This window comes from Castor canadensis, chromosome 7 (genome assembly GCF_047511655.1).
Source record: "Castor canadensis chromosome 7, mCasCan1.hap1v2, whole genome shotgun sequence".
Classification (NCBI taxonomy): Eukaryota; Metazoa; Chordata; class Mammalia; order Rodentia; family Castoridae; genus Castor; species Castor canadensis.
This window is the reverse complement of record NC_133392.1, coordinates 148,979,583-149,004,226: the sequence shown is the minus strand read 5'-3', so window position 1 is coordinate 149,004,226 and position 24,644 is coordinate 148,979,583. Positions and strand designations below refer to the sequence as shown.

Here is a 24,644-nt window from a genome sequence, read left to right as displayed (position 1 = left end):
AGCCTGGGGCAAATCTCCTTAAGGGCTTGGTTCTGCACCAGTGCTATTTTAGCTTCCAGTCCATAGTAATTAAGTGTCCCAATACATTGCAGGAAGAGGGGAAGAGAGAGATTAATGATAATTAAATCTTCTGTATTTGGCTTGGGATCTCTCAGAATGGCCTACTGTCAGATACTTACTTAAAGCCCCCATCTGACAAAACTCCTACCACCACCATCTGTAACTTCAATTCTGGTCTTAGCCTGAAGGTTTCAATTACATAAAAGGTAATGGGCCCAGTAGGACCTAGCAGTCTGGAGTTTGACAAGAGCCGCTCACACCTCTTCTGCACACAAAGCACCCAAAATGTGGTCGGCAATCATTTGCAAAGACAGATTTCAGGGGGGCCTAGGGCCAGCAAGCCCCTGCCAAGGCACTCACCCCGACCCTTCATAATGCCTCGAATAGGCAGGGTCTGTGCATGTTATGACTGACACGGTCTCTAATGAGCCTTAATTGAGAGCTCAACAGGCCCGGGAAGGCAGCAACAGATTTGGCAAAGGGGCAAGCGCCAACCACCAGATTAGTGAATAAAGTGTGCGACCTGATGAAAGCAATGACCTGAAAAGAGGAGGAGCATAGACGCACTGGGCAGGACCACTCTCCCCTCCTCATTCTTTTTTCTTTTCTTTTGAGACAGGATGTCACAGCGTAGCCCAGGCTGGTCTCAAACCCACAATCCTCCTGCCTTTACCTCCTGAATGCTAGGATTACAGATGTGTGCCACCACACCCAACTACCCTGTGCCCTTTCAAAGCTCTAAACTCCTTTTTATAAGTAATGGTATATGGGAGCCCTTCCACCCCCAGGGATGGTGCTGCTGCTTGGCGGTGGCACCTGGCTGCTGGATCACGTGTCATTACCATGGATGCCTCCGTCTCCATCAGCATTTCATCTTTAAGACTAGAAGGCCAGAACAGGACACCCTTGCAACGTGGAGAGGGAAAAGCTACACTCTACACAGACTGAACAGCTTCTTGCTGGTGCTAATTATCGTGAAGATAACTGCATTCAAAATCAGTCGTCCACCGGTGACCTGCAGCGACAAGGAGAAAGCTATTCCTGAAGCAGCTGTGGGCACAGACAGCATGGTAGGAGGAGGACAAAGTTAGTCAAGCTGGGGGCCAATCCCAACTTCACTATTCAGCAATTGGCTAGGAGGATGGAACCAACTGTGAAACCTTTGTCTCCTCACCTGTGAAAGGAAGACTAACTTTATGATGTGTGGTTTAAATAAGCTCTGTACAGAAAGGGTTCTAGAAAGGGTCTAGAACAGTGCCTGGTATACAATAGTTATCTAGTAAAACACCAGGAAAGCAGCAGGCATTCTGTGCAAGTCTGATGTGACCTCACAAACCATGCAGACAGCTACTAGAAGCTGGACACCGATGACCTCCAACTCTCCAGGTTAGTGTAATCACACTTATCTCACCAGTGAGGGAATTGAGGCCAGAGGTCACAAAAGGCAAAGGCACAGCAGAGAGCTGTGCTTGGTTGAGCCTTTTGGTTGCAAAGCACCACACAATCTCCCACCCCAGTGTCCAAAATGCATACCTGAGACACCCAAACTCAGACCAGCAGCCTAAAAACCCCTGATTCCTGAGTCTGGATGTGCCAATCCAGGTTTCTCTGGCTGGAAAATAATGTGGGGAGGGCACCGAAACAACCAATCTGTTTTCAAGTACACAAAACATATCGGCTCTCTGCTTGGAGCCTTGTGCAGTCTTTGGCTAGGGGCATCTACAGGCATTCTCACATCGAGGGTCAGGAATTAGCAGGTGAGATGCTCAAACCTCAAGAGAAACGGACTCAGGAGAGGCCCTAACAGGGAAAAAGCTCTGGACAGAGATCACAGTGATTATGGAAGACCATCACAGATGGACTTGGGAGATGGGGGTGGTGTGGATTCCTTAAGTTGGGGAGAGGGAGTCTAGGTTACACTGGCAGTGTGAGGGAAGGAGATCAGAGATATGGGTTCAAGAGGGAGAAAAGATTCAGAGGAAGTAGGAGGCGAAGATCAGCAGTCCCAGAAAGGCAGAAGAATAAGGTGCATAGGGTCAGGATGCAGAGGCCAGGATCCTGAAGGTCCGGATTCCACCGGTGGTCGAATGACCTGTGAGGCTTCGATGTCAGCTGATTTGTCTCTGGACATTGATTTCAACCAGAGTGCTCCCTACCTCTCAGGCCATCCAACTACTTAACTTTGTCCCTGCCCTCCCCTCACAACTAGAGCACTGTGGATGACGCTGGGAGCAGCTCCCAACTCAGGAACAAGCAGATGTCCACCGTGCAATCAGAGCAGTGGGAAGATGCAGGTGACTAGGAGCCTGACTGCTCAGGCTGACCAGGAGGCATGGTATCACGCCACCCTGATTTTTGTGGAGTGAAAGCCAGGGGCCTTAGCTTCCACTCCAACCTCTGAACTCTGACTTGCTTTGGGGTGGAGGGTAACTTTCCATTTGGAACTCAACTCTTTGACAGTTCAAGGAGAGTTGAGGGTAGAAAGTTTCCATGACTGCTGTCAGAAAACTGACAGGCCTGCTGTTAGGCCTTCCATGCTGAAATAAATTCAGTCTTTGCCATTGTGCATGGGGTTATAAGTACTCCCACTGTAGAAGCCAAGGCTAGGGTCTGTGTCCCCAGTGAAAATCAAGCCCAGAGGATTACTTGGGCATCAGAGACAGCCTCCAGGCTGGTGGAACGGGGGTGAAAGGGCCAAAAGGTCTAGAAAGCCAAGTGAAGGAAATGTAAGCCTCACCTAGCAGTTATGAAGCACCTGTCTACCATGAACCTGTTGCCACTTCATGTGCATTCCTGAGCCCTCCCACCTGTCTGTAAATTCAGTTTTCTTGCAGACAGAAGAAACTCAGGGTGGTGAAGGGCCTGCCCAAGGTCTCAAAAATGCAGGGCTCTTCACCAGGACTCAGTCTCAGGAGACCTTGCTCTTCCTGCTATAACAGGCATGGAGACTGAGCCAGGTGGGGGCTGCTGCTGGAGCACCCCCCTCCCCCTGCCAGCCTTGCTTGCTCTGCTCCCTCTACATACTTCCCAGAGTAGGAGGCTATCTGGTCACACACCTGAGAGAAATCAATGCCTCTTCTGCCAGAAAAAGGGGATCCTTTTCCTCAGTGATCTCAACAGAAGGGTATCCATGGTGAGGTTCTTCTAGTTCCAGGCACAGAACTCAAGAGTCTGAGAGAATGAAAGACCATCAGGTCCTAACTTGGTAGAGGAGACTGTGGCCCAGAGAGACTTGCCAGCCCAAAGCAAGGAGGGCAGAGCCAAAGTCACTACCCAGGTTTTCCATCTTTCAATATGTGTGGCAACACCATCTTAGTGTACAAAAATGCTTGTTTTCTATTGACAGAGCCAGATTTGAGGCTTAGCATTTATTCAAGAAAGGGTAAGTTTTTTGTACTGCATTTTAGGAATTTATGAAAATAAACACTTGGCTAACATCACACTTAGGGATATTGTCAAGAAGGGTCTCTAGAATCATCTGATGCATAGTTTCTGAACCTTTCCAGAACACCATTTCCCAGCATCGGAGAAATGCTGGCATTGACCAGGTTCTTTTGTTCAATAAGAACCTTTAATAAGCCAAAATGAAGGGTGAATTTCCACCTTTCTCCCTGGCACTCACTGTCCTTTACCCCTCAAAGAAACTCAACACCAAGGGAGGTGACCCATTTCATTAGGGAGTCAGTAAAGTGCAGGTCCCAGGCCAGAAAGAAACAGAAGCACCCGCTGAGGTGAAGGGTCACCCGGGAAGGGACTTTGCTAGCCATTTCACCTCGTTTCACTTTGCACCTGTCTGAAGACCAGTGAGGGCAGGAAGCTTGTGCTGGCGCTCTGTAATCTTGTTTTCTTTAGCACCTCAGCATGCTGAAGAGCCCTGGAGTTAAGACTGCTAGGGCTCTGCGCCGGGCAGGCTGCTACATCCTCTGACTCTTCCTTCATCTGCCCATGGCTAACTGCAGTGACAGGAAGGCGTTCTAACCATTTCCAGGTATCAGCTCTTCCCAAAAGCTACAAAGATTTCCCCTTGCCTTCTAATTTTACTTTGTGCAAACGTTCTGTAATTTTTTGGGGGTGGGGGGTTACTGGGGTTTGAACTCAGGGCCTCAATGCTTGTAGGCAGGTGCTATACCACTTGAGCCACTCCACCAGCCCTTGTGTAACTTTTAAGTTAAATTTGCATGTAGCCAAAGCTATCATTTTGATATCAGCTTATATGTCTTATAAAGACTCCTCCCAACTCAAGAGTTAAAAATAAATGTTCTCTTTTTCTTTCTTCATTTAATAGTTAACTCTTTGGTCCATTAGAAATATGACTACATACTGTGTAACAGAGATTTGGTTTGTTTTCCTTCAAAATTATTACTTTTGGGGGGAGGGTGGGAGTGGAAAGAGATAGGATCTCACTATGTATCCCAGACTGGTCTCAAACTTGTGATCCTCCTGCCTCCTCCTCCCAAGTGCTGGGATTATAGGCATGCATGACACACTCTTAGTGATCTATTTTCTTACAGATTATTCTAAGTTCTTACATTACTGGTCTGTTTCTGAGCTTGCTGTGGTGTGTGTGTATTGCTGGGGATGGGACCCAGGGTTGTGCACATGCTGGGCAAGCACTCTGCCTCTAAGTTATACCACCAGCCTACTGCTGAGCTTTTTGACTTCACTCCCTTCTGCTACTAGGTCCAGAGCTCTGCAGTTGTCTCCCCACATGGTCTACTTGTCTCTTTGCAAGTGATGCAGGCTGACTTTATATTTAATGTAACCATGAAATACTATTAGTTCTTGGAATGCATTGCTTTTCTAAAACTTTTGGATTTCTCTTATTTACTGAAAGAACAGTGACAAACTATACTTGGGCAGAATGTTTTCTTGAAAAGCACCTTTCCTCCAAGCAGATATAATGCAAGTGTGTGTGGGGGGCGGCGAGGGCTAGAGGAGGTGGCTTTGCTTCTGCATGCTGTTCCAGCAGAGCCCACTGTTCCCCATAGCCAGGCCTACAGGACTAAGTGGCTCTGATGAGCACCCTCTGCACAAAGCACTGTACCAGAAGGTAGAAAGAGAACTTAAGAAGTCCTTTTACCTGAGGCACTTTACAAGTTCCATGTCCTCATCACTTTAAACGACGACTGCACCTCAGCAAAACATATAAGAAATGACACACTTTTCATTTTTAAGACAACAATTCAAAGGAAAATAGCTGGGATAAAGGACAGGGTTTGGCACCCCCACTGTGTATTAGGAATGGAATTCTGAGAAGTCCTTGGCCTCAATTCCTATTTCCAGTGAGCAGGAGAGCCTCCTGCTCACCTTATAGAGTGGCTGTGAAGATTAAACAAGGCAATGAGGAAGTTTATTAATAACAAGGCCCATGTGTAAGTATTTCTAATGCTGGATAGCTCTCTATTTAAACTACTAGCTTTTTCTTTTGTTGAGGGGGGTTGTTTTCTTTTTTTAAGACAGGGTCTTGCCCTGTAGTGTAGGCTGGCTTCGAACTCATGATGCTCCTGCCTCAGATTCCTGAGTTCTGGGATTACAGGCCTGGACCACCATGCTTGGCTGGTTATTTTTCCATGTAATTTTGAAAAAGATTTTACGGGGAAGAAAAGAGGGCAGAGTCAAATTCTAAATCTAAGACCAACAAAGAATAATTCCTATGTTGAACCTTATAATCTCTGAAAAGTCACAAGAGCGTACTGGGTTATCTGAGAGATGATGAGGGACTGTAACTTTCAGGACTCTGGCCATGATGGGAAGGCTATGGCTCCGATTGCACAGCTGGAGCAACTGGAGGCTCTCAGTTCTTAATACCTGGGATGATTCTGCAGGAGGCAGCTCATGTCTTTCTTAATTGGATGGGATAGAGGTCTGTTGCTCTGCAAGTAACAAGACTCATCAAATTTACAATCACTCTGAGCCACATTTACGGCGGAGCAGGGTAGATGAGGGCACCCCAAGAAGCCCCACTTCTTTCTGGGCAAATCATACTGCTGCTTCTTGGTTTTTAAGGGTACCTAGCTGCCACCTTGACACAAACTAGAGACCACACCCACGAGGTAGTGGGGTCCTCACCTGCAGTCAGGGACGTCCACCATCCTCGACCCAGGGGACAGAGGGCCAGCTTAGCGCTAAAGCCCAGGTCCTCTCTGGCTCTCGTGCTTGACTCACAGCGGCAGTTTTTCCAAGAACAGGACGCTGGCAAGCAAAGGCTCACCACAACTTTCCAAGCATGGAGTTCATTAAATACTGCTGCAGGCCTTTGGCAGGAATGCTCTCCCCCATAAAGGGGGAGGCTGCAGCCCTGTGTTGCCTGCAGGAAAGCTGAGAAGCATCAGTGCAAGCAGACTTGCAGGGGGCCGGTGCCTGTCACCAATGACTTGGTCCATCCCTGCTCCAGTTCCAGAGACAGAATCAGGTCTAGTGGAGAAAACTTCCTGACAGGCTCTAGGACACATGGGAGAACAGAAGCCAAGTTCTCTCACCCAAAGCACAGAACCCCAGGGAGCATCCCTAGAGAACGGGGTCCAGCAGAGATTCCCCTCTTTGCTTAGCAGGGCTCCAAAGTAAGCCAAGTACCAGGCTGGCACAGCAAAGTCACACAAGACACAAGGCACATCCTCCTGGAGCACCCTTAACGTTTTGGTAGAGAGAGAAAATGTTATTTTATATTAAGATGTCTTGCCATGTGGGCATGTTATGAGCTGTAATGTAATTTAAAAAAAAAAAGACCAAAAATCGTATGTTCTCCCTCATGTGGACATTAGATCAAGGGCAAACACAACAAGGGGATTGGACTATGAGCACATGATAAAAGCGAGAGCACACAAGGAAGGGGTGAGGATAGGTAAGACACCTAAAAAACTAGCTAGCATTTGTTGCCCTTAACGCAGAGAAACTAAAGCAGATACCTTAAAGCAACTGAGGCCAATAGGAAAAGGGGACCAGGAACCAGAGAAAAGGTTAGATCAAAAAGAATTAACCTAGAAGGTAACACCCACGCACAGGAAATCAATGTGAGTCAATACCCTGTATAGCTATACTTATCTCAACCAGCAAAAACCCTTTTCCTTCCTATTATTGCTTATACTCTCTCTACAACAAAATTAGAAATAAGGGCAAAATAGTTTCTGCTGGGTATTGGGGGGGGAGGGGGAGGGGGCGGAGTGGGTGGTAAGGGAGGGGGTGGGGGCAGGGGGGAGAAATGAACCAAGCCTTGTATGCACATATGAATAATAAAAGAAAAATGAAAAAAAAAAAAGATGTCTTGCCATGTGGGCATGTTATGAGCTGTAATGTAATTTAAAAAAAAAAAAAAAACCTAAAATTTTCTCCTTGAGACAGGTACTTTGAAACCCCCACCCCGCTGCCCCCAATTCCAAAGATGTGAATTTGCTCTCTTGTATACAGTCGGGAAGGCTTTGGGGAGAAGTACCAAGGTGTGCGTCAGTCAGAGGCCAGTTAAAAGGTGGTTAGCAACAGCCAAGAGTGACAAAAGCACCCTGAGAGGTGGGCAGAGCCACTATAGAGCCCATACCACCTCTACATGTAAGTGAGAAGGAGTAGGTGCACTTGCTATTGATTTTATTGGACAGACACAGAGTACAAAGCTGACCATGGCCTTTCACCTTGCCCGCCACTGGACCCTCAGCCCCTAGAACAGCACTTGACACATAGAAGTTAGAAAAAAAAACACTTGTAGGAAGAATAGCCCAGTTCTGCTGCTCTTGATCCTCATCTTCAGGGCTTATTAACTGGTAGGTGACCAGTGGTCACCAGAGATTCATGAGGTCACGCTCTTCAGGTACCAAGTTGTGGAATCCCCCTTTTCTTCCCTGTCGATGAGGAGCCAGGGAATACAGGCTGCGCTTCTTCCCTGGCACACAGAGCTTGAACTAGCACAAGGTGTGGATCAATGTTGACTGAACATATCAACTTCTCACCTACTTATGCTGAGACCCCTTCAGAAAATTCTTAAATGTGTCTTTGAAAGAAAGGAGGAAAAATGCTGGTTACAGACTGTTTTAAATGACAATGATAAAGGGAAACTAGTAACAAGAAAACCTGCTTACTCTAGAACACAGATGCAGCAGGTCATGTCTGACCTTCAAGATTTCGAAGGGCAGGGGTGACATCTTGGGTCCCCAGTACACACCTTTACCACCTGGCTTTATGCTCTTTTATGTTTCATTTCACACAGCTGTCATTAGAAACATATTTTCCAGATTTTATTAGCTTAATTATTTTATTGGTTACTAAACTGAATAAAAGTGCTTAGCTATTCTGCTAATCAATACTATTAATGAACTATTAACTACAGTATGAGCCTTAATTTCACCCATCGATCACTCAGGCGAGTGAGCTGTACAGCAGATTCTTGGGCTTGTCCACCATAGGCCTCCACTCACGTGTTTGCTAAGGCCCAAATACACAAGTGCACTGATGCACTCCAGCCTCTGTCACACCCATCTTCCTACAGACCTCACACCACCCAGACAATGGGGGACAGTTTCTGTGAGCTGTTTCAAAGCACAGGTGCTGCTGAGGCTGACAGCACAAAGCCCTGTGCCCAGCTGGCCCCTTCTATTTCTGGAGGGCCATTCTGGCCACTAAAAAGAGGAGTATGCTGAAAGGAAAACTGATCAGGTTTATCAAGGCTTGTCAAGTACCAGGGTGCCCTTCCACGCCACCTCAGGCCTGGCCAGGGTGGCCAGAAGTTCTGAGGTCTTCCCTCTGCTTGAATAAACTCTGGGGACACCAAGAGCCAAGCCTTTGGGTGACTATAGGAAAAAAAGAAGAGAAGGAATTAAAAAAACGAAGTGACCAATGTTTGCAAGCAGAGAGTCTCCTGCCTGGTTAAACAGATTTAGGGCTAATTTTTGGTATGCTCTTAAAAAGGCAATGGACAGATGGTCTGTTGGGTGCTGACCTGCAGAAACAAACTCCTTCCTCAGCTAAGAGCTCAAAATATACCCAAGTGGAGGAGTTTCGGCTCTAGCTCCCAGTGGTGCAGAGTATGGCTGCAGAAGGTCAAAGTTTAGAAAGCCAAGCGAGCACCACATCACATGATTCTTGGCCCGCATGCCTGTGTGGGTATTTCTGAAAGAGCTTAACAACAGATTTCAGCTGGCTTCACTCTAGCACAATGGGATTAATATGCAATAAAATGATGTTTTGGCCATCTGCAAGGGATGGTCATTTCCCACCAATCACAGCATGCATCATAATCCCAAGGCAGCAAAAGTTCTAATGCTGGAAAGAAAACAGAAAGCTGATCTGGCATGATAAACTGGCTGCCTTGGCCTGGCTGCCCTACACACACCAAGTTTCTCTTTAATGCTACTCTGTAATCGGACCACTAGTGGACCGGATAAATTCCCCTACAGTGCCCTGGCTCTGACATCTAAGTGAGGCCATTCCTCTCAGGAGGAATGCTGGCAAATCCTAACATTCTTGTCAGTCTTAGAACTGGAGACTTTTCTTACAAACAACAGCCTCCTCTTCTCTACTTCAGGCAGGTTAGCATGTGAGGGATGACTGCAGCTTACACCAACCCCTATGCTAAAAACACCCAACCTGCCCCACATCATGTGAGACAAAGGCCCAGTGATGTGGCCTTTAGATAGACTCAGAACAGTGTGGATTTTCTGAAATTACATCTTTGGGGAGAAACTAAAAATGCATGTAAACTTCAGAGCCACAACAGGACACTTAGCACAGACCAACTGTTAACAAAATAAAGCATTTTGCAAATTCAGTTAAAAAGGAAAAGAGAACAACTGTCATTCCTGAGCCAAACAGGAGAAAAGCAGAAATGAGGAAAGGAAAATGACCGGTCACAAAATGCCAGCCCAATTCCCCTCTTACATGTGTACTGCACATAACAAGGACCTCAAAGAAGGCAGGCCATTAATCAAAAGTGGCTTTTGAAGCATTAGAGTTTTAATGATGCATGCTGTCCCAGATCCTAATTTGTTGACAAGTTATGCTCCATTTTCATTTTGACGACATACTTAAATTAAAAAATTAATGAGAGTCTCAAATCCCCAACCCATTCTACGTGGGGGAGGGATCTGCTATGGCCTCTTGTCCAGTCTTAGGAGGACAAGGGCCCCAAAAGCTGGCTTCCATCCAACCCCAGTGAGGGGCAACTGACACCTTTCAAGCCACTCCATGAAGCCACAGAGGAGGGTGAATTGCTAATCCTAAACAGCCTGGCTCTAAGAAGGAAATTTCTTTCCTGTCTCTAATTTTTGTTTTGAAATTATGTAAATTTTAAAACTCCAGGGTTTTTTTTTTTTTTTTTTTTTTTGTGGTTTTTGTGGAACCAGGGTTTGAACTCAGGGCTTCACACTTGCAAAATAGGCTCAACCACTTGAGCTACACCTCCAGTACATGTTGCTCTGGTTATTTTGGAGATGGGGGGTCTGAGTTTGAATTGTGACCCTCCCGATCTCAGTCTCTCAAGTAGCTAGGATTACAGGTGTGAGCCATCTAGACCAGATTTCTCACTTCTTTAAAAAGAAAAATTATGTGACTCCCATACTTCTTCTAGCCACCTCCTCCCACCCCCACCTCCTGTTTTTTCCATGCTACAGAACTGTCTATATTTTTCTTCCTCCCATTCCTAAACTCCCAATTCCACACAGGGTCAGTCACAGATTTCTAACCAAGAAAAAGACCGAACCACAGAGCAATTCCCAGACTACACTTGTGGTGCTGCCTTGCAGGACTGTGGAGAACAAAATGAGGCTGTGGAAAGAAGCAGCACAATGCTCTGCATGCAGCATTCAGAAAGTGGGCTGATGGGAGAGTTAGTACTACATTGAGTCCCTGTGACCACCAGATGCTCCCACCTGCCCAACTTCATATTTCGCTCCTTCTCAACCCTCTAACCCCTCCAGCCCACACTGCCACTGCCCCATTCCCACCTCACAGTTTACCCACTCGCTTGGTGCCAGGCTCTACACAGAATCACACCCAACCAATCAAATGAAAAGGCCAACACATATCCAAATGTAGGCTCCTCCAGAAAAACCTAAAAACAAGGAACAAGTGAGAGGATTGCACTCCCAACAGAACATCTGACGCCTGAGCAGAGACACGGCCCCCCTGCTAGACCTGTGCCCCAGCCCACTTCAGTGATTTCCTCACCTCACTGGTTCCTGGTTTGGGAGCTCTGACCTTGAACATATATAATATGAAAGTAACATTTTCTCTCTCCACCTGGGCAGGTTCATCTGTACCATAATTTGTCTTTCATCCTTTCATACTCCGCTGAAATGTGGATCTTTCTGACCTGTACCATCACTTTTTTTACACATACCTGTACTTTTTTTTCACTTCTAGCATAAGATACCTGCAGCTGGCTTTCTCAGCAGGACCACTGACCTCACAAAACCTCCTCCTCTTTACTTCCTGAATCACTACATGCAAAATACAGAAAATTCACAACTCCTTTAATTGGCTCTATTCTGTCTCACACACTTGCCACACAGCTGGGAGTTGGTGTCCCTATAAAAATACAACTATTTGTACTGTGGACCTTCCAGGCTGCCAGAAGAGTTCTGTGAGTAACACCAGTCTCCTGCTCACGTTTTTTTTCCTGGTGAAACTCTTCCAAATCCATATGATGGAATTAAATAAATCACCACAGCAAATGGACAAGTTTTCAAGCCCTTACTTTAAAAGATACCCCTCTAAAGAACCACATTTGGCAGCTGACAATCACATGCAAGACGACATGAGATCCAACGAGAAAAACAGAAGCTCTGCTTCCAAAGCAAGTGCCAGAACCCACAGGAACTCAGTGATCTAGGGAAGCTGGCTAGCCTCCTGGGACCAGAGTTCATATTATTTCTGTTCAATTTTTCTTGTGGCTTTACAGATTTTTTTTTTCACTATTTTAGCATGTCAAAGTAAAAGTTTGGTGCCAGTTACTCTGAAGTATCATGTTGACTACAATCATTCTGAACATTAAAAAAATTTAAATAGGTACATTGAGCTCTATTTGTTAAACCTTTCAAAGTAGAAGCAAGGCTGCAAAAGCACCTGGGGAGGAGGTGCTGTTAATGGGGCTAACTGGTGCAATTACTTTACCTAGCACCTACTGGAGATACGGCCTTGAACTCTGCAAATTTAAATCGAGTAAGCTTCTAGAAACTGAAGACGAGATGTACATGGGGTGGGGATGGAGTCGCAATCAGCTTTAGGATGCTTATCTTGGGCCTTATCACAAAGATGGTCTGAGAGAAAGACCACCATATGAAACTCATCTTCCCTCCGTGTGGAGGAACCTCAGGCCCAGGGCTGGTGTCTGCCTAGGCAAAGAAAATGTTTCCTGTGTTTTGAATTCCACATGGAAAGAGCTGCAGGAAAGCAAGTGAGTATGAGTCACGGGCTCAAATGAAACCATATGAAGAAGGCACGTACCAGGTCGATCAGGTCACTGAGGTTTTTCTCAATTTGTTGTGGAGGCAGTCGCCTCATTAGGTCCAAGGCACAGTCCAGCTGCTGATCACTCTGTGGAGGGAGAAAAGAAATGCCTGAGTCATTTTTGCCAATAACAAGAACTACTTCTGGTTACTGCATGACAGGTATTCTAAGGCCCAAAGAGCCTCTGCCAGGTCTGCAGGAGCCCACAGCCTGGAGAGAAGCTGTGCGTGTGCAGGCTGTCCACACCCCCATTCCAGAGCACCCTCTCTGCACAGTCCAGCAATCCCTTCCTCAGTGCTTCTGCTCAGTGGACCTGGCAGGTGCAGGTGCACTATGGTAAGCACTCTTGTAGTAGGTTAGTTAGGTTTACCTTGCTGCAGTGCAGGTATAAGCATCAGGTAACACCACCAAGACAGTGTCTTGATGAGCTCCACACCAAGGAAGAAACTAGGTAAAGAATCAGTGGTGCAATGCACACCAAGAATAAAAGAGCATCATTTATTAAACTAAGGCTTGGGAAATTTTCCCAGGCCCCGTGCAAACTGGACAAGATTTGAAGCCCATTCCAGGTGCAAGTAAAATAAACCATGCTGACTGCCGCCTAGGCACACTGAGGGAATAAAAAGTACTCATTTATTGAGCACCACTTTTAAAGCTATGTACAGCGTGCTTCACGACACCCTCCTCATGTAGTATTTATGCTATATTTACTGAGAGCTCTCAGACTGGTACTGCACCAGTCATCACAAATATACAGATAGTAAGGAAAGGAAAGAGGAGAAGAAAGGGAGGGAGGGAGGGAAGAAGGAAGAAAGTGAATGAGTGAGGACAAGACTGGTAAAGTGCAAAGTAAACTCAGTATGCAGTGGACTCTAGCACAAGAGGCTGAACCTCAGAAATAAGATGGGAAAGGTGGGTCAGGTAAAGTGGCAAAAACTTTTGTATGGGACTCTGAGTGCAGACAACCACAGATGCTGATGGAGACCCCCAAAATTGCCAGTCAGAGACACGCTGGTTTGTGTCTAGAACCTGCTCTGCCCAAACTAAATTTTTGAAAGCCCTAAATCAACAAGCTAGAGTCTCACAAAATACACAAAGTAATTCTCAAAATGCCACATTTGGCTGTAATGAGATATAATCTTTGAGTATTACCACACCAAGTCTGTTAGCCAAGAGCAGGCCACGGGGGTAAAGACCTACTTTCTATCTATCAAATACATAACACATTGCTAACTGGAGTCAATTTCATTTTGAGATTTATATGTCATATACAGCAGACTTTAAAAAAGAAAAAAGTCTGTCCCTTGCTCAAAATGGGTATCAATGACAATTTACTTTAAGACACACAATAAACTGGCTACTCTGCAAAGAAAAGAAAAACCAAAACAAAACCCCCCACCAGAAACCCTATGGGGCTTTGCTTTTCTTAATGACACACTCTGGCAGCCAGAAACCCCTTACTTGTGTCACACACTTCTACACCAGTGCATGTCAACCGAGGCTGAGGTGACATGGGAAGGTATTTTAACACCATGGGTCTAGGGTAGACACAAATAAACAGACTTGACTCTAGAGACACATCTTCAACTCCCACGCCTGCCATTCATTAACTTACAACCTTGAGCAGGTTTCTCTTTTACCAGCTTTTGTTTATCCACAGGGTGGAGACAGTTCTGAGTACCTCTCAGAGTGAGTGCTACCATGATTTAGATAAAGCTGAATGTGTTCACTGATGGAGTATCCTCTAAATGTACATACAGTTCTTAAATGTTTAGAAAACATTTTTAAATATAAAGATTTTATAATACCCCTCCACTCAACTTAACTCTGCACTCTCCTGTTGTCAAACTAGAGCTACGTGTCCATACTTCACAAACAGCTGTGTTCTCTTGCCTGAGCCCGAACAAGAATGAAACCCTAAATGATTCACGTGAAACTTGTTAAAAGCTGTAAACTAGTGTTTCTTATTTTTTGTAGGCACCCACGCATACTCACTGCCAGGAGACACTGAACAATGCATGGAGACATTCTTGGTTGTCACTGCTGGGGAAGGGGACGCTGTCAAACAGTTTTAATGAGGAGGGCCCAGAGATGCCTCTAAGCCTCCAACAGTGCAAAGGACAGCCTCTTTACAATAGTCACAGGCTCAGGTGCTGACAGCCCAGGATGAAAAACTCCAATCAAATCATCATTTTGGGGTTATGGGGACGCTGGCTCCTAGAATGTGGGCAAAGACAAGGCCAGTCTGCAAAAAAGGCACCTGCGGAGAGACGCTCTGATACAACTCTAATCCAAAGCCACTTGCAAGTCCTAAAAACGTCTGGTCTTTGGAAAATAACTAGACATCAATAACCCTCCTCAGAATTGAAAAGCAAACTTGGTTGTAAGTGAGCCTAGCTAATTTGAAACTGTAATCCAGAACACACTGGGATTCAGAAGGGGTTAATTAGAAACTAAGTCCAGGAAAAGACGTAACCTGACCAGAGAAGGCCAATGTGAAAAGACACCACACTGTTCTGACCCTCTGTGGAGCCTCCACATATCCCAAGTAGCTGATGTGTCCTCACCCCAAGGGGGCAAGCCATGAAAGGCCTTCTTCCTTCCAGTCAGTGTGACTGCGCCTTGCTGGCAGGACCACAACACTTTCCCAAAACCATCAAACTCACATTCTGCATTCATCGCAATTACTCTTAATTGGAAATGTTTCACAACAAATTTCTAGGGCTAAGGATGTTTAACCATCATTAAATTAGGAAATGACTAAATGCTTCCCATAAGTGAAGCAACATGGGAAAGCTTACTGACAGCTTGTTAAAAGTTAAAATTAGAGTTAACTGGAGCCATTCACCGGGAGTCATCCCAAACCCTAAGGGGTCCGAACGGAAACAGCACGAAAGGAAAAAAACACGGATGACCTACAGCTACATGCAACAACATGGGTGACCACAGACAAAGACAATGGCAGCAGGAGGAGGGTCCCCAAGGATGACCTAGGATGGAGCCATTTTCAGAAAGCCCAGAAACAAGCAATAGCATACATTTTAAATGAATGTAGAACTTTGATTCTTCTGCTGTAAGCCAAGCCAAGGGAATGAATGCTGGATACAAAATTCAAAACAGTGAAAAAAGTTACAATGGCCACCAGGAGAATTGATATTGCCCAGATCTTACACGAAATGTTAAGATCAAGGGCATTCATGATGCTTATGTAGTTATCAGACAAACATCTAAATATTTTTAAAGGTACTATAAAATACAAACAAGAGCAAGTGAGGACTGGGTTTAGGATTCAAAAGTCCAGAGTAGGAGGTCTTTTCTGTGTGGTTTAACCCTGTGGACTGGATGTGGACTACATAGCCTCTAAGACTTCTCTTAGCTGGACCATGCCTTCTCTTTCACTCGAAATGCACACACACAACTGGATTCTACTTGTCCTATTCTTCAACAGACAACACTCTGGATCCAGCCCCTGCAGGCCAACAACTAGTTTACAAAATCCAACAACCATGCACCGAACCTGTGCCAGGCTGAACTTGGCCCAGCGAATCCTACTGAAGATGCAAACCTCAAAGAACCAACTGTCTATAAAACAGTGAGTAACCACAAGGCTGTATGGTGTGGTGCCACAGACAGCACGAAGACACAAGGCACAGTTCATGGCACACTGATCTGCACTTATTTCTGTCACTTATTTTCTTAGGATTTCCCTCCTTTTGTGGTCTGTTCCCTTAAACAACAGTTATTTTACAAAATGTCACCCCTTGACTAAGACAGCTTCTTCAAAATGTTGACTGATCCCAGACATCCCTTCCTAAAATGAGCTTCAGCCCTCTACCTTCTACTGGTGGTACTCTGGATTGAAAACAGTTAAAGAATGACCTTTCCACTTTCCTTCCCAATTCTCTGACCATTCGATTTATCATTCAATAATTATTTATAGTGTTTCCTAGGTAGCAAGCACTGGTTTTAATACCAAATGGTAAACATAAAGTCCCTGGTCTTCATAGAGCTTACAGTGCCATCAAAATCAATATGGAGGGCCAAGCGCTGGTGGCTCATGCCTGTAATCCCAGCTACTCAGGAGGCAGAGATCAGGAGGGTTGAGGTTTGAAGTCAGCCAGAGCAAATAGTTTGCAAGACCCTATCTCAAAAAAAAAAAAAATCAAAAAAGCCATAAGAATGTCTGCCTAGCAAGCTTGAGGCCCTGAGTTCAAACCCCAGGGCTGCCAAAAAATCAACGTGGGGGGGAAAAAACAAGGAGCAGGCAAGTCCTTGTGAGAACATGAAGGATTAGAACATGTCTGTTTCCCCTTCCCACTGAGGAAGCGCTGAGAGGAGGGAGCCTTTGTAAGTACATAAACTGAGGCAGGAGGTGTTTTGTTTTTGCTGGTTCTCCTACGATTTAAAGAAAAGCACAAAACTGCTTAAGTCATCCTGCTGCAAGTAAAATGTCATTAAGATGGGCAGGAACAATCTTTAGACAGTAATCAAGTCAAATAAAACACCACAGCCTAAAACACCCCTTGGAGAGTACAGACACCAGAGTGTTGTCAAATCGTCAGCTGACAGTCAAACCTGGCCTTTTAAACAAATTCAAGAGGCAAAGTCCATGTAGAAACCATCAAAAATAAAACACATTCAGCCCCTGAGCAGGGATGTCAAGAGCAGGACATGTCCCAGCCCGTGATAAACTCCAGTTTAATACGATAAACACACTATCCACAACTCTGGTAAGTGCTAGAGCAAAGGTGCCCACTAAGAGGCCCCAAAAACTTCTCAAGAGGGTGCTCTAGGCAGTCCTCGGGGGACCATTTGGTTGGGGGGACACTACAACAGCACAAAAGGAGATGAAAGGAAGCTCAGAGCACACCACTTGTCCCTGAGATGAGGCCAAGTGCACTAAGGGGAAGACAGCAGTGGAACCTGGCATGGGAGGTGACTGCGCCTTGCCATGATGAGTTGTATATGGGATTACTCCCCAGCTGCTTGGAGGGCTCACCCGGCTCCTGCCCAGGGCTTAGACCCTCACATCTCCAGCACTTTTGCGTATGTCTGGCTTCTGCAGCATGTCCTTTAGCCTTCTCAACTTCAAAATTCACTTTCCCATGAGGCTTTTAGAGCCACTGTCTTAGAAGGTGAAGCAGGGTACATATTCCAGAACTGGCCATAATTAGTTATCCCACCCCATACACTTCTCTTGCAATATGCCCTATACAATCACCCCAAAGGGACAGGGAGCCCCTCTCCTTGGACCTGGGGGAGCTTCTGTGACTGCTTTATCAACACTGCAGCAGAACTGATGTTTGGTGACTTCTGAGGCACTGCAGTTTCTGCCCTGTCTGCTGAGCACATACACTCAGCAGTGTAAAGTGAACCCTTCCACCGCCCTGAGAAGACATTCCGTACAGAGGTCCAGGGCTCTGTGAAAAGTCACAAGCAGAGACTGACTGTCACAGCTTCATCTGTGACTGCAACAGCACAAGACCCTAAGCCAGGACCATCAGCCTCAGTCTGTAGAAGCTACTGAAGACAACGAAGTCATCATTGTTTTCTGAAGTCTCTAGGTCTTGAGTGGCCTTGTTAGACAGCAGTAATAATGGCACATAAGTGATTCCTGTGGTGACTTTGGGGAGATGTTCTGACAGACATGAGATGAGTCAAGAGGGCCAGCACAGGTCTCTCCAGCAACCAAGACTCTGGCTGCAAGGCTGGAGAGAAGGGAGAGTCAGACACGTTCAAGGACAAAACGGACAAGACATGGTATCCTGGAGATGGTAGACAGCCCAAGAAGCCTGTGATGACCGCCTTCTAGCTGAGGCCACTAGCTAGAAGACAGGGCCACAGCCTTGTCAAAGTTGTTTGTAGTCTGTGCACATCCTTTTAAAATACAGTGTCAATAATTTCAGGGACAAGTGGTAACTCACACTCTGAATACTTCCAAACAGGAGCCCTTCATAGCTGCCTCAGGACTGGTTAGAGAAGATCTGGACTTTACAGCTTTGTCTGCACATAAACAACCCTCTGAAGCCTAGAGGCCTGCAGAGTTTGTGCTGAAGTTCACTGTGGCCTTCATTGGTTTACATTCCCGAGAGGCTTAGCAAATACTGACTTCATAGAGAGCCCAGAGGTAAATGCTGCTGGAGCCCAAAAGGACTTAGAGAGTCTCACTCAACCAAGGTTGGTCTCGTATAATCTGTGACCCAGCAAGCAAATGTTTAAAAGTAGAATTTGTTTTCTGTCTGTGGCTTAGGAACAATTTGTGCTAGCGGCTATTTGGGAAAGATTCAAGGATGAGTCTTTGGGTCACTCCAGAAAACTGCCCGTTTTGGATTAATAAAAGGAAAAGTGCTTCTTCTACCAACTGACCGCCCTTTGGAAGGGATATAGAATGACAGCGGCTCAGACACAAACACACTTGTACCCTCCGGGGACTTTGGTTCCCATGGGAAAATCCTCTACCAAGTGAGTCAAAGCCACAGTGAACATCAATTAACAGACTGGGCCTCCCTGGACTTTTGGGGTCTACTCTGTATCATCAGGGATAGGTCAATGTCATCTTTTTTACTCAGGTCAAAACAAACATCAGACACCGTACAATGAGCTATTTAGCCCTAGCTTTGACCCATGCAAGTGGGACGGGCTAAGGGGGGAGGTGGTGATTTAGCCATTTTAAAGCGACCAACACGGTGGTGTGTCAATGTCATTTTGACTACCATGAAAATGTAATCCTTTTGCAAGTCTCTCCTTAAAAAACTACCATCAGGATCACAGAAGTTAGTCTAGGACAGGGCTTTCAAGTTTATTCAGTCCTGCCCCTCATTTTACAACGAGTAACAGGTACAGAAAAAGTTCTGAAGGTAGTAGCACAGACTGGCAAACTCAGCACCTGAGATGGTATCCTTACCCCTGAGGCACTGACATCTCCCCAAAGCACTCACCCGCTGAGCAATTGTCAGAGAGCTGGGCAGGCACAGCCAGAGCAGACAGATGTGGCCATTGCCTGCAAAGAATTTATGGGCCAAGAAAGATGACAGCCAGAAAAAGACAGCAGGAAAGAACAACTATACCATGTTCATTCTCCACTTAGGAAGACGTTCTACTGTCATGGAGAATCTGGGAGTTCTTCTCAATGGCTTCTCCAGAAAACCAAAGTACTAATTTCTTTTAACCCTAAAGAGCAATCTCTCTAAAATGTATTACATGACCCATGTTTTTACACAATGCCAATGTATACAGGACTGTGTACTGCACATAGGTAAGCATGTCAAATGGCCCAAAGACATCTGTGAGCATCCATCCCTAGCTGTCTACTTTTTAAATTTTCCTGCCTCCTTTGTCAAGCTGTGAGCAACACTTCTTTTAATATGTTGCTTCTAATTTGTCATGGGGTGGGAAGCCAGAAAAACAGAGACCCATTCAGGCTTAAAACAAACTGTGAGACAGGAATAAATCATAGGTTCAGACCTTGGGGTACACAGGCCCAGGACCACAAATAGTTTAAAATTACCTTAACCCGGCATGAAGAGTAAAGTGTGTATACGCACACATTTTTTCATCTTTCGCTCAAAGAAATCTAAGACTCTAAACGCACAGATGTAATACAGTAATAATAGTTCCTACTTCCCACACAACCTGCAGGGAAGAAGTAAGCAAGTCGCCACTTAATCCCCTGGTGCCTCACTTTTCTTAAGAACATGGGCCTGACAACACTTTCCACCTTGCAGCCCACTGAGAACAGGTTCCTTGTCTGGCCCATGGGGGCTTGCACATCCTCCCCAAATTACATGACTCTCTCAGAACAGAAAGAGCTTGGCATCTCTTGCCAGGACTTTTTCGTAACATTTTCTGGGTGCTCAAGGGCCCATTCCTCCCTGATTTTTTCCCTCACTTGACACAGGTTTTCCACTTAGGCTGCCAGGAGTCTCTAGAAAGGTAGCTGAAGTGTTATTTCAGTTTCCAAGTCATTAAGCACCAACAGAGGAGGGCAGACTCTACAACATTTACCCTACCTCCACACCCCAGCATGCTGAGGGAACACAGGAACTGGGACCAGTGCTTCCCTAAAGACAAAATGAGAGGACAGGCAGGAGACAGTGCAGAGTGCACAACTCCATGTCCAGTCATAGAAGGTCTTCCACCCTTGGATTTTCTGCACCTTTCAGTCTCTTCCCATAGCCTTCAATCCGTTTCTCCAGGCCCGGATGCCACCAGGAATACTTCCATCATCGAACTGCCTTCCTGTTTGCTGATACTCCCAAACCCACCTGAAGCCACGGAAATTAGACAAAAGTGACAGGCCTAGGGGAGTCCCCAAGTAGCCCCGACACCCTGCCTGCCTCTCCCTGGTATATTTACTCCACAGGAAAACTTAGCAACCTACATTCAGGCTCTATGTCAAACACTACCAAAGCTACTGGTGGATTTTTCCCTTACACATCCCTTCAGGAAGTGAAATATCCGAAATGAGTCATATTTAAGAGCTGCAGCTATGCTTCTGTTTACAGCCCTAGTGTCTCACTGCAGAACACAGGACAGTTTCCCCACAGAAATCAGGATTTACCTTGTGAACCTGGTGGGCTGGCAAAATACTTTGAAAGAAGAGAGCCACCAGAGTCCTGAGGAAGGACAGCTGAGCCCGCACTTTCCAAGGCACGACAGACTCAGTGCTCAGCAAGCATAGGTTTATTTTGGAGTTCTTCTACCTCCCCCGGATGGCATATGCCCTTTCCTCCTGTGCCCTCTGCCTTACCACCCCACCCCAAAGCTGGTGGCTGCTCTTCTCTGCCAGCACCTCAGACAGCTGTCGAACCCATTTGGTATGCTGAAATTTAGTCCCCAAACAGCACTCCCACAGGTGGCTGCTGCCTGCCTTCTATGGCGCAGACATACGCAAGATAATGGGATGATTTAAAGCAGAGAAACACCCAGGCCAGATGACAATGGACAAACTCACCATGAAGGGTTCTGTCACATGTCTCAGGCACTGCTCTGGGAGCCGGCTGGCTGACCTGGAGCATTTTCTCTTGTGTGTGGCTTCCTCACCTACCCAGGCTTTAAAACATAACTGTTACACTGACCTTAGAAACCATCTAAATCAGGAAACAGTGTGTCCCTAACTCATTAAATCCATCATATTACTAAACTGCAAATGAACCAAAACCAAAACCAAATCCTTCACTGTACACCTGCTTTTAGCTTAATCACAAGCTGAAGCTTAAAAATGGAGTTGGGCTTACACACACTCACATAATACACTCACACACACTTACACGCTCACATATACACACTGACACACACATACACTCTTACATACACTCACATGCACATTCACATACTCACATATACACATGCACAAACATACACTCACATACATTCTCACACACATACATACACTCTCGCACATTCACACACACACGCACACACACTCTCTCACTACTGTTTTGAATAAAATTCTACATTAGAATTAACAATGGCAGTATTTAAGAACACATATAGTTCTAGGGTACAATTAAGGAAAGAAAAAGGTATTATTAAGTACATTCAGTGGAAGTGTGTGCTTAGCATGCAAAGGGTCCTGGGTTCAATCTCCAGCACCAAAAAAAAAAGAAAAGAAGAACTTAAATATTATCCAGATCTTCTGATTTTTCAAACAGTTCTTTACTGATTAATAATATTAGGCTGGAGCTGGTGGAGTGGCTCAAGTGACAGAGTGCCTGCCTAGCAAACACAAGTTCTTGAGTTCAAACCCCAGTACCACAAATAAAAACTATATCTAACTAAAATTTAACAACAACAACAAAAAAATCAGGCCAGACTGGTGGTACACATTTAGAATCCCCAGCAGCTTGGGAGGCAGAGGCAAGAGGATCCCTAGTTTGAGGCCAACCTAGGCAAAGTTAGTGAGACACTATCTCAAAAACAAAAACAATAAGGGGGAAAAAAAAAAAAAGGCAGGGTGTTGCTTAAGTGGCAGAGCACTTCCCTAACATGTCAAGACCCTGGGTTCAAAAGAGAAAGAGAAAATAATATCTGCTATGACACCCTGAGGACCGGGCCTTATGCCATGTGGATGGGGAGCCAAACAACAGCTGGGAAGGGGAAAAGACACTACTATCACCCCAGTTTCACAGGTGAGCAAACTGAGGCTCAGAAAGATCAGGCAATATGCCTCAGAGCTATAGCCAAACACTCTCCAGAGACTCTGTAACAACCTACACTAACCTGCTAGCTTACAAAATCAGATAGGGCAGTGAGTGTCTTCTCCTGGGCTGGGCAAATAGTGGTCAATTCCTTCTGCGACCAGGTTCTGTAATCTGTCACCTTGGATTACAGATTCAACTCTCACAAACACTGTATCACTGACAGGTGTATTTCTTGAAAACAGGGAAGCCTTTTTCAGACCTTTTCTGGTTGATGGTTTCGTGGACCCCTCCAAAAGATCTGCAAGGCGCAACCACCTATTGCCTGGTCATTAACGTTTCACAGATGTCTACAGCTGCTGCCTCTGCATGATCCTGGCAGGTTTCATGTAACAAGCAACTAATCCCTCCACTCTGGCAATTGGCAGTCACACACATAATTAGGGCAATCCTGAGACATCTTCAATGGGTGCCATTCGTGTTGTCTGTGTCCACATCCATAGCACTGGAAACTCAAGAAGACTTTCTTAAAAGTCGGAGACAATTAAAGCAGCCCCATAATATCCCAAGTAAGTTTTTTTCTAAAGCAGTTTGGAAAAATGTCCACATGTTCATTGGCTAAGAAAAGTAAACTCCTTTTTTCATAGCAGAAGCAGCCAACTCACATGAACCTTCTCCCAAACAGATTTACAAGGTGATCTGTATAAAATCTGTAACATTTGGACATGGGTTTATTCCAATAAAGCATTGTGCGTGGCTTCCAAAGCCACAGCACAAAGTCTTGATGGGAAAGCAGCAAGATTTAAAGGATCTGGAAAAAAACAAACCCTTCATCAAGCTAAGCATCTTAGCTACATGCAGGCAGTGCTGCTTCTTGACTTATGTCCAAAGGGAGGCTCGAATGAAGCCTTGATTTCAAACCCCAGTCCAACTACAAAAAAAAAAAAAAAAAAAAAAAAAATTAGCCAAAAGGAAGCTGGAGGGAAGGAATGTCCATTTATGGTGGGCTGGGGGTGGAGCTCAGTGGCAGAACACCACAAAGGACAGGATAAGAGCAGGGGAGGGGAGAACCTGCCTATTTCTAAATATATTTAAAATTTTTAATTGACACATAGTGATTATACATATTTATGGGGTATACTGTGACATTTCAATATATGTAAATACTGTGTAATGATCAGATTAACTGGCATATCTATTAATTTTCAAGACCTAACACAGACTATCTTGCAGATCTGTGGAGGGCAGAAAAGACCATGAAAGTAAGATAGAGGAGGATTTCAAACCTGTACCTGTCATTTCCTAGTAGTGGAAGTCTGGACAAGTCTCATTTTCCTGAGTTTTAATTCCTTCATCTGTTAAATGGGAATAACCATAATATCAATCTTTTTTTTATGGGGGTGGGGATGATACTGGAGTTTAAACTTAGGACTCTGTACCTACTAGGTAAGTGCTCTCCCACTTGAGCAGCACCCCAGCCCAGTATCTATCTTGCAGGGTTATCTCAAGGACAGTATCACAAAGAGTATGCAAAGAAACTAGCAGTTCTTAAAACACAGTAAGTGCTCAATAAAAAGTAGGTACTATCAACATGCTTATACAGAATTTAGTTGCAGAGGGCACAGGATTCTAATGTCCCTAGTGGAAGTAAAACATAAAACCATCTATCACTAACATGACCTCAAGGCATGCAAGTAGGAAGCTGGAAAAAAGGTGTGGAAATCGAAGTGGCCAAGGCCAATCCTCTTGGTTCTTTTCAGCTAGACCAAAATAACCTTTACAAGAGGAGACATTATTCTTCTATCAACAGACAAGTTCCCTTACAGCTAATGAACACCTTGCCAACAAGACAATCTTCCAGAGGCTCACAACCTTCTCCCTTTCTCTCCTCAACTGAATAACAACTGCTATGTCTCAAGAAAGCTGGCTAGGTAAGAAGCTTAACATAGATTAAGGATCAAAAAGAATTAAGTTCTGACTCCACAATATCTTTTTGCTAACCAGGACTCACAATTT

The 24,644-nt window shown here is 45.2% G+C and overlaps 1 protein-coding gene across 4 annotated transcripts in view; it reads right to left on the bottom strand.

The window, feature by feature from the left end:
* The window catches only part of Capzb (capping actin protein of muscle Z-line subunit beta), a 171,405-nt gene that overhangs the window by 52,152 nt on the left and 94,609 nt on the right, over positions 1–24,644 (bottom strand). For all 4 annotated transcript variants that reach the window (XM_074081180.1, XM_020165385.2, XM_020165383.2 and 1 more), the window contains exon 2: positions 12,487–12,576. In XM_074081180.1, the coding sequence (XP_073937281.1) occupies positions 12,487–12,576 (90 nt within the window). The remainder of the gene's footprint in view (positions 1–12,486; positions 12,577–24,644) is intronic.